The sequence below is a fragment of the Dendropsophus ebraccatus genome, chromosome 7 (genome assembly GCF_027789765.1).
Source record: "Dendropsophus ebraccatus isolate aDenEbr1 chromosome 7, aDenEbr1.pat, whole genome shotgun sequence".
Lineage (NCBI taxonomy): Eukaryota > Metazoa > Chordata > Amphibia > Anura > Hylidae > Dendropsophus > Dendropsophus ebraccatus.
In genome coordinates, this window is record NC_091460.1 from 136,628,045 (window position 1) to 136,642,891 (window position 14,847).

The 14,847-nt window shown below is 42.2% G+C and overlaps 1 protein-coding gene across 1 annotated transcript in view; it reads left to right on the top strand.

Moving 5' to 3' along the window:
- The first annotated feature begins 381 nt into the window (after positions 1-381).
- Positions 382-14,847, top strand: part of FAT4 (FAT atypical cadherin 4) — a 222,090-nt gene continuing 207,624 nt past the window's right edge. Inside the window, exon 1 of the mRNA XM_069978580.1 lies at positions 382-6,167. Coding sequence (XP_069834681.1) covers positions 1,029-6,167 — 5,139 coding nt within the window. The 5' untranslated portion in view covers positions 382-1,028. The remainder of the gene's footprint in view (positions 6,168-14,847) is intronic.

The window sequence follows — 14,847 nt, forward strand, 5'->3', positions numbered from 1 at the left end:
ATTGGAGGGAAGGAATTATCCAATTATCCATTCTTATACTAAGTTATCATTGAGTGATGCTCCATATTTTACAGTGCATTGTGTTTTAAGCTTGTATATTGATGAATTTTGTATATCTATATACTTCTGAGTGTAGCGTGTTGTCTGCATTTCGTAGATGCATTATTACTGGTGAGAAGGGGGGGTAGCACTGGCAGCATGTGAGGGGCTGCACCTCCAGTAGCTGCTGCCCAATGGTGGGCTCTGGAGGAAGGTCTGGAAGTGACAAGCGTGTGGCTGGGAGGAGCAGAGGAGGACCTGGAGGGAGGGGGAGGCTGAGGCTGAAGCTGGGCTGAAGTGAACAGGGATCAATGAGAGAAGAAAGTTTTTTGTTCCAGGGAAGGCACCAGGAGACAGTTGTGCTGCTTGGAGCTCAGTACCCGCAGCTATGCAGAGCTCCATGTCCTGTGCCATGCTATTGGGGCAACCCTGAGACCCCCCTCATTTACTGGATTACAAGTGGGGAACAACAGGATTTGCAGGAGACTTGGCATCTTCTCCAGGCTGCGGAGGATTGCATGGGCGTCTATGTAGACAATGCAAGAAGCATCTGCCAGGAGGACCAGCTAAAGGTTCTTGGGCAGTGTGGTGGTGGGCATCATCCCTCTATCCTGGGCTGATGTGGATCTGTAAGGACCAGGCTTCTGCTGGTGAGAACAAGGGAGATTTACAGTGACTGACTCTTTGCGGCTAAAGGTGCGTGGATGCTTTTCAAGTGCAATAAGCTGCTACTAAGTCCTGATCCTGAGATGTGTGCTGACTTCTACTTGTCTGAAGTGTGACTGCACTGCGGGATGTGTGGCTGGACCAAGACCTTGGATATACAACCGTCATCACCATCATCTTCTGCACTTTGTACAACCGGTGCTGTCACCTACGACAATCTAAGTCTTTGGAGCTAACAATCGGTTTCATTGCTTTCACTAGAACAAAGTAAGTGGATGGTTTTAGCACCTTTGTAGTATTCTGCATGGACTTTCATATACAACATGAGTCCCCTGTGTGCGAGGACAGATAACCCCCATGAACTTCCACTGATGCATTTCTTGGTGTCTTTTTTGTTGCTCTCCTTGCCCGGAGCTTTAGGCAGCTCCCAACCTCGACAGATATTCCAAGTTCTGGAGGAGCAGCCGCCAGGGACCTACGTAGGCACCATCAGCACTAAACCAGGGTTTACCTACAGACTTAGTGAATCCCATGCACTGTTCAGCATTAACTCCTCTTCTGGCTCTATATACACCACCTCAACTATAGACAGAGAGAGTCTTGCCAGCGATGTTATCAATTTGGTCGTTCTTTCTAGTCAACCAACATATCCGACTGAAGTTCGTATTACTGTCCTGGATATCAATGACAATTCACCTGTGTTTCCTGATCCTTCCATCGTGGTGTCCTTTAAAGAGGACACGCAAGGAGGAAGACAGGTCATACTGGACACTGCAACCGATTCTGACGCTGGTACCAATGGTGTAGATCACCGCTCTTATCGTATTGTGTCGGGAAATCAGGATGGACGCTTCAAATTGGGAATTACAGTAAACCCAAGTGGAGATGGTGCTTTTCTCCATTTGATGTCACAAGGTCCATTAGACAGAGAGACTGCTCCATGTTATTATTTGGTGGTGGAAGTTGAAGACAAAGGTTCACCCAAAAAAGTAGGCCACTTGCAAGTTAACGTGACGGTGCAAGATATCAATGATAACCCACCGATGTTTAGCAGCTCTCAGTACAGAGCTAGAATTGAAGAAGATGCTCCTGTAGGTTCAAGTGTTCTTAAGGTAGAGGCCACCGACCGAGACGATGGGGATAATGCTGCGATTGTATACCAACTGGCAGAAGGTACCCCTTTTCAGATTGACCCAGAAAGTGGACTTGTTACCATTAGGGAGCCATTGGACTATGAGAGTCAACAACAATATACTCTAAGCATTGAGGCCAAAGACCTTGGCACCCCACCGCTAACTGGCCGTGCTGAAGCCATTGTTTCTTTGATTGATGTTAATGATAATGATCCAGTTGTAAAGTTCCGCTATTTCCCTGCCAGCTCACGTTATGCCTCAGTCGATGAGAATGCACAGGTTGGTACTGTGGTGGCCCTACTTACTGTCACTGACTCGGACTCACCCTCTGCAAATGGAAATGTCACGGTAGCTATACTAGGAGGAAATGAGCAGCGCCACTTTGAGGTGCAGACGTTAAAGGTGCCTAACCTAAGCCTGATCAAAGTGGCTAGCGCACTGGACAGGGAGCGCATACCATCCTACAACTTGACTGTTAGTGTGTCTGATCAGGGTCATCCCAGGCCAAGGTCATCTGTGGCTAGCCTTGTCATCTATGTCAATGATATCAACGATCATCCTCCAGTCTTCCAAGAACCGCAAAGTAAAGTGGAAATCAATGAGGACTTACCACCTGGATCTTATATCTGTGGAGTTTCAGCTACTGATGGGGATACTGGTCTCAATGCCAACCTGCGATACTCAATTGTATCTGGCAATAAGTTTGGATGGTTCTCTATCAGTGAAAACAGTGGACTGGTGACCAGTATAGCTGCCTTAGACCGTGAAACAGCGCCACAGTTGCTTCTTAATATCAGTGCACGGGATCAAGGCCCTCAACCAAAAACTAGTTATGCTACTTTACTTGTTAATCTCTTGGATGTAAATGATCAAAGGCCCACGTTTACTGGCCTTCAAGGGGATAACCAGCACTGGGTCTCCATACCAGAAAATTCCCTTATAGGCACTGAGCTAATCACACTAAAGGCCACAGACGGTGATCTCGGAAGCAATGGCACTATTCGTTTCTACCTTGATTCTGATAACCCAAGCCCATGTCAAGCACTTTTCCGTCTGGACCCTTTGTCTGGCCTGCTTAGTACACGGGCAGAGCTGGACAGGGAGCATCAAGAAAACTGTACTTTGGCAGTGCTGGCTACTGATCTCGGATCCCCACCCCTTTCCTCCTCAGCTAAAATCACTGTTACTCTATTGGATGTGAATGACAATAGTCCTGTTTTTTATCCCGTGCAGTACTTTGCCAACATTCAAGAGAATGAACCACCAGCAAGCTTTGTTGTTTCAGTGACGGCAGCTGATCCTGACTTGGGTGTAAATGGTACAGTCAAATATTCCATTAAAGTCGGGGACTCTTCCAAATTCCAGATCCATGCTGAGACTGGAGCTATTATTACCAAAGCTGCATTAGACAGGGAGGAAAAAACTGCTTACCAGCTAAAAATCCTTGCCACTGATGGAGGAGGCCTACAGTCTCATAATCATGCCATTGTCACCATCACTGTGTTAGATACCCAGGACAATCCACCAGCCTTTACCCAGGACACGTATACTTTTGTCATGTTCGAAAATGTGCCTTTGGGATATAATGTCGGAATGGTCACAGCAACCACTATGGATCTTAATACAAATATCACCTACCTTATAACGACAGGGGACCAAAAAGGGATTTTTACGATAGACAAAAACAGTGGTCTGATCATGACAGCTGGATTGGTTGATAGAGAAGAACAGGGCTCTTACCACCTTAAGGTCGTTGCTGCTGGCGGGGAGGTAACTGGTGAAGCCATTGTTAATATCACAGTCAAGGACTTGAATGACAATGCTCCCCGATTTCTCCATGCTGTGGAAAGTGTAAATGTGGTCGAAAATTGGAAGGCAGGTCATGTTATATTTCACGCTAAGGCCATTGATCCAGATGAAGGTGTAAATGGCAGGATTGCTTACAGCTTAAAACAGAACCCTCTAGGCTTGTTTCAAGCGGACGAGGTCAGCGGGGCAGTGAGCATAACTGGAGTCCTAGACGTCAGTACTGGATCATACCAAGTAGAAATATTGGCGTCAGACATGGGTGTTCCTCAGTTGTCTTCCAGCTTCATACTAACTGTATCTGTTCACGATGTCAATGACAACCCACCTGTCTTTGATCAGATTTCATATGAAGTTACTCTCTTAGAGTCCGAGCCAGTTAATTCGAGGTTCTTTAAAGTGCACGCTTCTGACAAAGATTCCGGGGCCAATGGGGAAATTACATATCATATTACACATGGGAATGTGGGGGATGCCTTTGGTATATTTCCTGATGGGCAGTTATATGTAAAGAGTGAACTGGACAGAGAAGTGAAGGATATCTATGTTTTGCTTATTACTGCTTCAGACAGAGCTGTAGAGCCCCTTAGAGCCGCCGTAAACGTTACGATAATTCTTGAGGATGTCAATGATAATAGGCCATTGTTCAACAGCACAAACTATGTTTTCTACTTTGAAGAGGAACAAAGAGGTGGGTCGTTTGTTGGTAGAGTCTTTGCTGTAGATAGGGACTTTGGGTCTAATGGGGACATCATGTATGCCTTTGAAACTATGCAACCTGACTTTGAATTGAACACAATTACGGGGGACATAACCAGCACGCATCAGTTTGACAGAGAGACTCTCATGAGACAAAGGGGAGCGGCAACGTTTACTTTTAAAGTGATCTCAACCGACTTAGGTCTACCAAAACCACTGAAGGATCAAGCTACTGTGCAGATCTACATAAAAGACATCAATGATAACGCTCCAAAATTCTCCAAAGAGCTCTACCAAGCCAGTATATCCGAATTAGCCGCAAACATGACCCCGGTGTTACGCGTCTCATCGTCCGATGTCGATGAGGGAAACAATGGCTTAATAAGTTATTCTATTATTAAAGGCAATGAGGAAAATCACTTTTCGATAGACACCAGCACAGGGCAGGTATCTCTGGTAGGGAAATTGGATCATGAAGCCACAGCTGCCTATTCTCTTATCATCCAAGGTGTGGATTCTGGGAATGTCCCCTTAACGTCAACCTGCACCTTAAGTATTGATGTACTTGATGAGAATGATAACACGCCTTCTTTTCCCAGGTCGGCTCTGTTTTTAGATGTTTTAGAAAATATGAGGGTTGGAGAGCTGGTGTCTTCCGTTGCAGCAACCGATTCCGACTCTGGAGACAATGCTGATATTCATTATAGTATAACAGGAACTAATAACCATGGCACCTTCAGCATTAGTCCCAACACTGGAAGCATCTTCCTGGCCAAGAAGCTGGACTTTGAAACGCAGTCATTATACAAACTAAACATTACGGCCAAAGACAATGGCAGGCCACCCCGCTCGTCTACCATGTCGGTTGTTATACAAGTCAGAGATTTCAATGACAACCCTCCCAGCTTCCCAGACGGAGACATCTTCAAATCCGTAACTGAGAATGTTCCTATTGGGACGTCCATATTGACGGTGACCGCATCCGATCCTGACGCTGATATCAATGGACAACTCAACTATGCCATCATCCACCAAAAACCAAGGGGCAGTCACTTTGTCATCGACGAGGTGCGAGGCATCATTTTCACCAATGCGGAAATTGACAGAGAGTTCTCCAATCTTTTTGAACTTACTGTTAGAGCCAGTGACCAAGCTGTACCCGTAGAGACCAGAAGGTATGCCCTGAAAAACGTTACCATACTAGTTAATGATATCAATGACAACGTTCCCATGTTTGTTTCCCAGAACGCCTTTGCGGCAGATCCTTCTCTTGTTATTGGTTCCGTCCTGACCACTGTTACAGCTTTTGACCCAGATGAGGGTCCTAATGGGGAGATCGAATATGAAATTGTTAATGGAGACACCGAGACATTCATTGTGGACCGTTACAGTGGAGACTTGAGGGTGGCGTCTGCCATGGTTCCATCGCATCTCATCTACAACCTTATCGTGGCCGCCACCGACTTAGGGCTTGAAAGGAAGAGGACAACCACTGAATTGACCATTATTCTTCAAGGGACTGATGGCCCAGTCTTTACCCAGCCAAAATACATAACCATTCTAAAAGAAGGGGAACCTGTTGGTACAAATGTTATATCCCTGGAGGCCTCCACTGCCCAAGGCCAAGAGACTACCCTGGAATACTTCATTGTTTCTGTGAAATGTGAAGGAAGAACTGTTGGCCGTTTATTCACCATTGGACGCAATACAGGTGTCATCCAAACCGCTGCAGTTCTGGACAGGGAGCGTGGAGCAAAGCTCTACCTGCTGGATGTGTATGCTATCGAGAAAGAAAGCAATTTCCCCAGGACTCAGAAAGCAGAGGTAAGAGTTTTGTTGTTCATATTGTGTATTGTATATTGCTATTGTGCAAATGCATTATAAATGTTCTTGAATCTCATGTTAGTGGAATCATTGTATATATAGACTGTTACTATACTTTATTCTGCCTATTCAAGTGTGTTTCTAAGACATTGAGATGAGATCTTGAATTTTAAAGTGTAACTTAAAGGGGTACTCTTTTTCTTTTAAATCAACTGATTTCAGAAAGTTCTATAGATTTGTAATTTACTTCTATTTAAAAATCTCCAGAGTTCCAGTACTTATCAGCTGCTGTATGTCCTGCAGTAAGTGGAATTTTCTTTCCAGTCTGACACAGTGCTCTCTGCTGCCACCTCTGTCCATGTCAGGAACTGTCCAGAGCAGTAGACGTTTTCGATGTGAATTTAATTCTGCTCTGGACAGTTCCTGACATGGACAGAGGTGGCAGCAGAGAGCAGAGTGTCAGACTGGAAAGAATACACCACTTTCTGCAGGACAAACAGCAGCTGATAAGTACTAAAAGACTAGAAGTAAATTACAAATCTATAAAACTTTCTGAAACCAGTTGATTTGGAGGAAAAATATTTTCGCCGGAGTACCCCTTTAAACAGTATATGTAGGTAGAAGGTAAAATTGATGCGTTCTAGACAGCTGAAAAGAATGACGACTCCCACTGAACTTCCTGCTGTTTATTGTCTTTCACTGTATTTAATGCTGGTTCTATATGTCTTGTTATAAGATTGACAGCGACACAGAGGTATAGAGTGAAGTCCTAATACAAAATCTGTAACAGTGCCCCCTACCTTCCACCTGCTGTATATACACCAGCATCTCCTTATCTGGTATAAGTATATTGGGCCCCTTAGGAGCCACTGCTATCCCTGCACCCTCTATAGCTGACAGTCTTCTCCATGTTCCATCAATCTACTATAGTTAGAGTAGAAGAATGCTGAATGCCAGCAGCTCTATGGCGTGTGTAAATCTTACGTGTCCAGGTTTAAGCAGATGGAGATCACCTTATGCGTGTTAGAGGTATAATTGAATTTATTAGCCCAGTTGAACCTAAGGTCTTCATTCCTGTTTTTTGCAGAGATTCCATTCCATTGTGAGAGCGGCTATCTTCCTAAGCACTGCTTAAACTTCAGGAAAGTTGTGTGGCCTTAAAGGGGTACTCCAATGAAATTTTTTCTCTTTTATATAGATTTGTAATTTACTTCTGCTTAAAAATCTCAAGTCCCATACTTATCAGCTGCTGTATGTCCTGCAAAAATGTTGTTTTCTATTCACTTATACGGTGCTCTCTGCTGACACCTCTGTCCATGCAGGAACGGTCCAGAGCGGGAGAGATTTTCTATGAGGATTTGTTGCTCCTGCTCTGGACAGTTCCTGACATGGACAGAGGTGGCAGCAGAGAGCGCTGTGTCAGAGTGAAAAGAAGAAAAACATTTCCTGCAGGACATACAGCAGCTAATAAGTATGGACAGACTTGAGATTTTTTTATTAGAAGTAAATTACAAATCTATATAACTTTCTGAAACCAGTTGATTTGAAAGAAAAAGATTTTCGCTGGAGTACCCCTTTAAGGTATACATAAGATTAGGTTCTCTATACTTAATGGAAACCCCTTCGACGTCTCTGGCTGACATAGTGAGGGTCTGGTTGCAGCTTTGAGTGGTGGAGTGAGCTCTTGTGAGTGAGGGGCTCAGGTTTCTGGCCAATGCTGCAGTCTTTCTGGTCTCAGTAGCCTGAGAACGCTTCCTTTTGCTTACAGAGCCTTTCTACATGCGAGTTATGGCTTTTACTGGTAAGCACAAGTCTTACCTCAAATGAAAAACAAATGTTTTACTAGTGAAGCATTTTAAGATCCGCAGTCGGAGGGTAAAGTTGATGTTTGCATGGCTTCTTCCCTTACATTTCAGACCAGTAATAGCTTTACTGGGAGTTTCCATCGGAGCTGCATACAAATTTCAGAATACACTAGACAGATGGAGCTGATGTTATTAATAATAGCCCCTCCCCCCCTGGAGAACCTGAACAAGCAGGGGCTCACATTATTACCAGTCATTATTACAGACAGACCTATTAGACTAAAAATTTCAAGAATGTATACTTTTTTTTTTTTTGCTATTCTGACAACAAAAAACAAATCTACTTATTATGAAGTCTATCATGTTGGCTGGCAGATCGTAAGTTATTGAGACATTTCAGACCATGGTAATATTGCTATTGCTGACCCAGATCTCACCTTAAAAGACTATGGAATATATGTTTGTTTCTGAAGAACAGCTGAATTAAATTTTTTTAAATTATTATTATTTTTTTTATTTAGTTATTATTATTATTATAATTTTTTTAATTATTATTATTATTATTACTATTAAAGGGGTAGTGCGGCGCTAAACAATTAGTCACTAAATAACACACATTACAAAGTTATACAACTTTGTAATGTATGTTGTGTTAGTAAATGGCCCCCTTCCCCGTGTTTCCCCCCACCCACACCAGCCAACCCCCGTCCGCCATCTTGTGCCATGATGTCATCTTCGGACGGACGGCCGAACCACTCCGACCATCCCTAGTGCCGGCCACCCTCTGCCGTGTCATCAGCTGCTCAGCAGCGATTGGCTGAGCACAGTTATGCTCAGCCAATCGCGGCTGAGCAGCTGATGATGCGGCAGAGGGTGGCCGGCACTAGGGACGGTCGGAGCGGTTCGGCCGTCCGTCTGAAGATGACATCATGGCACAAGATGGCGGACGGGGGTCGGCTAGAGGCAGGTTTGTATAGAACACTACACTTCTGGGTCTAGCGTGGGTGGGGGGAAACACGGGGAAGGGGGCCATTCACTAACATAACATACATTACAAAGTTGTATAACTTTGTAATATGTGTTATTTAGTGAATAATTGTTTAGCGCCGCACTACCCCTTCAAGTGTTGAATAAAATTCTTTTTACCTGCTTTTTACCTAAATTTGTTTAAAGTGGTTATCCAATTAAATGGTTTCAGAAAGTTAAATAGATTTGTAATTTACTTCTATTTAAAAATCTCAAGTCTTCCAGTACTTATCAGCTGATGTATGTCCTGCAGGAAGTGGTGTATTCTTTTCAGTATGACACAGTGCTCTCTGCTGCCACCTCTGTTCATGTCAGGAACTGTCCAGAGCAGTAACAAATCCTTATAGAAAACCTTTCCTGCTTTCCAGACTGGAAAGAATACAACTTCTTCCAGGACATACAGCAGCTGTGCTGTCCGAGACAGGAACTGTGCAGAGCAACAGCATATTCCCATAGAAAACGTCTACTACTCTGGACAGTTCCTGACATGGACAGAGGTGGCAGCAGAGAGCACTGTGTCAGACTGAAAAGTAAAGAACATTTCCTGCAGGACATACAACAGCTGATAAGTATGGGAAGACTTGAGATTTTTAAATAGAAGTAATCTATTACTAAATCTATATAACTTTCTGAAACCAGTTGATTTGAAAGAAAAAGATTTTGGCTGGACGACCCCTTTAAGATGTTCAGCATGTTTCATATCTACACAGACAGGGACATCTTTGGCTTTATGCACTTGGATTACTTGCACATGTTTGTTTTTTATTACATAGGTTTTGTACTATGTCCCATTGTTTGTGGTGAAGGTAACCTCGTTCTGTTTTAGAGACAATTTGGGGCACTGAACGTAGATTATTTCATTACACAAATTAGATTTAAAGTGTAATTTTGTAGTCTGTAATAATCACTGCAAGAGCTCCGCAGAAGACACTCACCATGATCGCATTCTCTAAATAGCCGTCCGTAATGGATTCATTGTGTCTGGTGGGTTGTTTATATGTGTTATCTCTTAGAGTAGATGGGACCATAGCTGGAAGGTTTTTTACATTCCTTGTTTACACAATACATGGTTAAATCTTTTAAAGGGGTACTCCGCCGAAAATATTTTTCAAATCAACTGTTTTCAAAAAGTTATGTAGATTTGTAATTTACTTCTATTTAAAAATCTCCAGTTTTCCAGCTGCTGTATATGCTGCAGGAAGTGGTGTATTCTTTCCAGTCTGGCACAGTGCTCTCTGCTGCCACCTCTGTCCATGTCAGGAACTGTCCAGAGCAGGAGAGGTTTTCTATGGGGATTTGCTCCTGCTCTGGAAAGTTCCTGACATGGACAGAGGTGGCAGCAGAGAGCATTGTGTCAGACTGTGTCACCACTTCCTGCAGGACATACAGCAGCTGATAAGCACTGGATAATTTGAGATTTTTAATAGAAGTAAATTACAAATCTCTGGCACTTTATGGTCCCCGTTAATTTGAAATAATTTTTTTTTTTGTGAACTACCCCTCTAACAGGGAAATTAGAATGTGATCCGTGTGAACATACCCTCATAGGATGCATTCTCTCGCTCACACTAAGAGGAGCATTAGTCAGGCTGTATACAGTATGTAGCGGCTACAGCAGGTCGTCCGGACCACACACATCACAACTATCAATGTGCTCTGGAATAGCCACCAGTGGTTGCCCCCTCTGTGAGCATGGTGCCTGCTAAGCCCGTATACCTGCAGCCTATTAGGGTCTATTTCTCGGTGTCTGTAACTCTAATCTCCTCCTTAGGATGATCCTCACCACCTCGTGTCTGGGCCTAAAGTGCATTTTTTTCTCCTAACCATCTGTTTATAGGCAGACATAAGATTATATTGGCTAAACCTGAGACCTGCCGCAGACTCTAAATCAGGGAGGCCTCCAGCAGGAGAATGCTCAGGGCTTCCTATTGTAATAAAATAGAGAACAAGAGGAAACCGGCCTCTTCCTGTTCAATTGTTCAATAATTTTTATTGTTATAATGACAAAATATGATTTTTTTAAATAAAAAATTCTACTGGTTTGGGTCACTTTGTGCATTGGGTCTCCCCATAGGCTGTGTGTACAGTGTGCCGGACCCTGGCCGTGTATAGCTGAACGTCCCTCCAGTCCGGCTGATGTGACGTTGCTAGGTGACTCATTACTTCCCACTTTGCAGTTCTTGTTGCCACTTTACTTTGTGAAGTTTAATAAACCCGCTGGACATACTTGAGATGCCATTGTAGATTAATTGCATCCTGTATCTGCCAGCTGATAATCTAAGTGCATTGCTTCTTACTAGTTTACCTGATACCCACAGTCAATAGGCATGCTATATACTTACTGCTTGGTTATTGTTTTCCTCAGTACTTTCAGGCCAGGGTCACAAATTGTAACATGAGAACAAAAAAATTGGCTGTAAAATAGGTCTAAAAAGCAGCATTTGTAAAAAAAAAATAAAAAAATAAATATATATATATATATATATATATTTATATATTTATATATATATATATATATATATATATATATATATATATATATATATATATATAATATATATTAAAATAAATTGAATCAAGTCTAATAATATGTTCTATTAAAGTTTGTGGAGGTCTGATTACAATGACCTGCATGCCCACTACCCCTGCATATTGTTTTCTCTTCATTGTTAAAATAAATACATTTGATACAAAAGTAAAAATAAAAAATTGCAAGGATACTAATTTACCAAGGATTCAAGGGTCAATTTTAATATATTCACCTAGGAAGCTGTGTGAGGGCTAATGTGCCCAATTCAGGAGCCTGCTCCATACACCCTTATACGCCCTCATGGTACCAATATGTCATAATATGTTAAGGAATTAAAGTGGTGCTCCTGCAAAAAGCATTTTCTTTCAAATCAACCGGTTTTAGAAACTTATATGGATTTGTAATTTATTTCTATTTAAAAATCTCAAGTCTTCCAGTGCTTATCAGCTGCTGCATGTCCTGCAGGAAGTGGTGTATTCTTTCCAGTCTGACACAGTGCTCTCTGCTGCCACCTCTGTCCATGTCAGGAACTGTCCAGAGCAGTAACAAATCCCCATAGAAAATCTCTCCTGCTCTTGACAGTTCCTGACATGGACAGAGGTGGTAGCAGAGAGCACTGTGTCAGACTGGAAAGACTACACCACTTCCTGCAGGACATACAGCAGCTGATAAGTACTGGAAGACTGGAGATTTTTAAATAAAAGTAAATTACAAATCTATATAACTTTTTGAAACCAGTTGATTTGATAGAAAATTATTTTCGCTGGAGTACCCCTTTAAATTGCGGGCAGAATAACAGAGGAGCATTATAACACAGTGCTCTAAGATGCTTTAGAATTGATATTTTATAGGGAATGCAAGTAATTACTTTCACAGACATGTCAGGAAAGCTGCCAGATTCTCTATAAATCCACTGACTCATAAGTGGCTTCATCTCTGATTATGAATTCTCTTTTTTTTTTCTTTTATTCTCCATTAAGCTCAGACCACCATAACGACTCGCTGTCCTTACATAGTTTATAAGAAAAATAGCATAATAATAGCATAGCATGCATCCAATATCTGACAAAACTATGAACACTATGACAGAATCCAATAGGCCCTATTATTATTATTATTATTATTAGTCAACTGAGTGCAACGGATGCCACCAGGGTCCAATAGTACTTTAGCACTCAATTGCATAAGGACGACAAATCCTTAAAGGAGAAGTCCGGCAAAATTTTTTATTAAAATATTGTATTGCCCCCCAAAAGTTAAACAAATCCCCAATATACACTTATTACGGGAAATGCTTATAAAGTTTCTTTTTTCCCCCCTGCACTTACTACTACATCAAGGCTTCACTTCCTGGATAACATGGTGATGTCACTTCCTGGATAACATGGTGATGTCACTCCCTGGATAACATGGTGATGTCACTTCCTGGATAACATGGTGATGTCACTTTCTGGATAACATGGTGATGTCACTTTCTGGATAACATGGTGATGTCACTTTCTGGATAACATGGTGATGTCACTTTCTGGATAACATGGTGATGTCACTTTCTGGATAATATGGTGATGTCACTTTCTGGATAACATGGTGATGTCACTACCTGGATAACATGGTGGTGTCACTTCCTGGATAACATGGTGATGTCACTTCCTGGATAACATGGTGATGTCACGACCCGACTCCCAGAGCTGTGCGGGCTGTGGCTGCTGGAGAGGATGATGGCAGAGGGATGCTCAGTTTCCCTAAAGTGCCCTGTGTCCCTCAGTGTCCCACTGCCATCATCCTCTCCAGCAACCACAGCTCTGGGAGTCGGGTTGTGACGTCACCATGTTATTCAGGAAGTGACATCACCATGTTATCCAGGAAGTGACATCACCATGTTTATCGAGGAAGTGACATCACCATTTTTAATCCAGGAAGTGACATCAGCATTTTTTTTATCCAGGACGTGACATCACCATGTTTATCCAGGAAGTGACATCACCAGTTTTTATCCAGGAAATGACATCACCATGTTTATCCAAGAAGTTACATCACCATGTTATCCAGGAAGTGACATCACCAGTTTTTATCCAGGAAATGACATCACCATGTTTATCCAAGAAGTTACATCACCATGTTATCCAGGAAGTGACATCACCATGTTATCCAGGAAGTGACATCACCATGTTTATCCAAGAAGTAAAGCCATGATGCAGTAATAAGTGCAGGGAAAAAAGCACTAATAATAAAAATTCACCAGACTTCTCCTTTAAAGGGATTCTTTTTTTTTAATTCATTGTTTAAAAAAAAAACAAACATTCAGCCAAGGATCATCTGAGGTGTTCTCCCGCTCCTTGGCTGATCGCTTACACTTTTACATGGACCGATTATCGGCCGAAGGAGTCTTTCTAGCATCGCTCTTTGCCAATAATTGGCCTGTGTAATAGGCCCCTTAGTGTATAGGCTAATGCCAGCCTACGATATAATAGTATACACCATACACCAGGGGAGGCTCTATATCAGTATTCCTGTTTGTTCTGCATTGCAAGCATGAGTGATTGGGGGCAGGGCATGAGCAGCCCTTGATGTTGTTGGCAGCAGAGGGCCCTGTGTTGGGCCTTATGTTATATTAAAAAAAAATGGATAACTTTGTTAAAACAATGAAATAAAAAGACATTTCATTCTCCAGAATCCCCCTTTAAAATAAATCTGTCACCTGCAAAATCGGCTATGAATTAGCAATAATATTACATACTGTGCAATAAACGGATACAGATAATACCTATGATCATTATGTCCGTATGTTCATTCTGGCTACATAAGCATGTTTATTCATGTGTCAAATGGGCGTGGCCTCAGATCTGCTGTGCCCTAGAGCCACAACGTCTCTGTGCCGTAAATCCCAGTGTCCCACTCCTAGATAGACAGGGATCTCCTTACAGTTCTGAGCCTTGCCTTAATCCTGGCAGTATGCTGTTGATCTGTATTGTATACACACACATGCACACACACATACCTACACATACATATACACACACACATACATACATTTACACACATACACACCTATACATACAAACGTATACATACATACATACATACATACACACACATACATATACACACATTCATACACACATACACACCTATACATTAACATGCATACATACATACATATACACACATACACACCTATACATACAAACGTATATATATATATACATACATACACACATACATACATATACACACATTTACACACATACACACCTATACATTAACATGCATACATATACACACATACACACCTATACATACACATGCATACATACACACA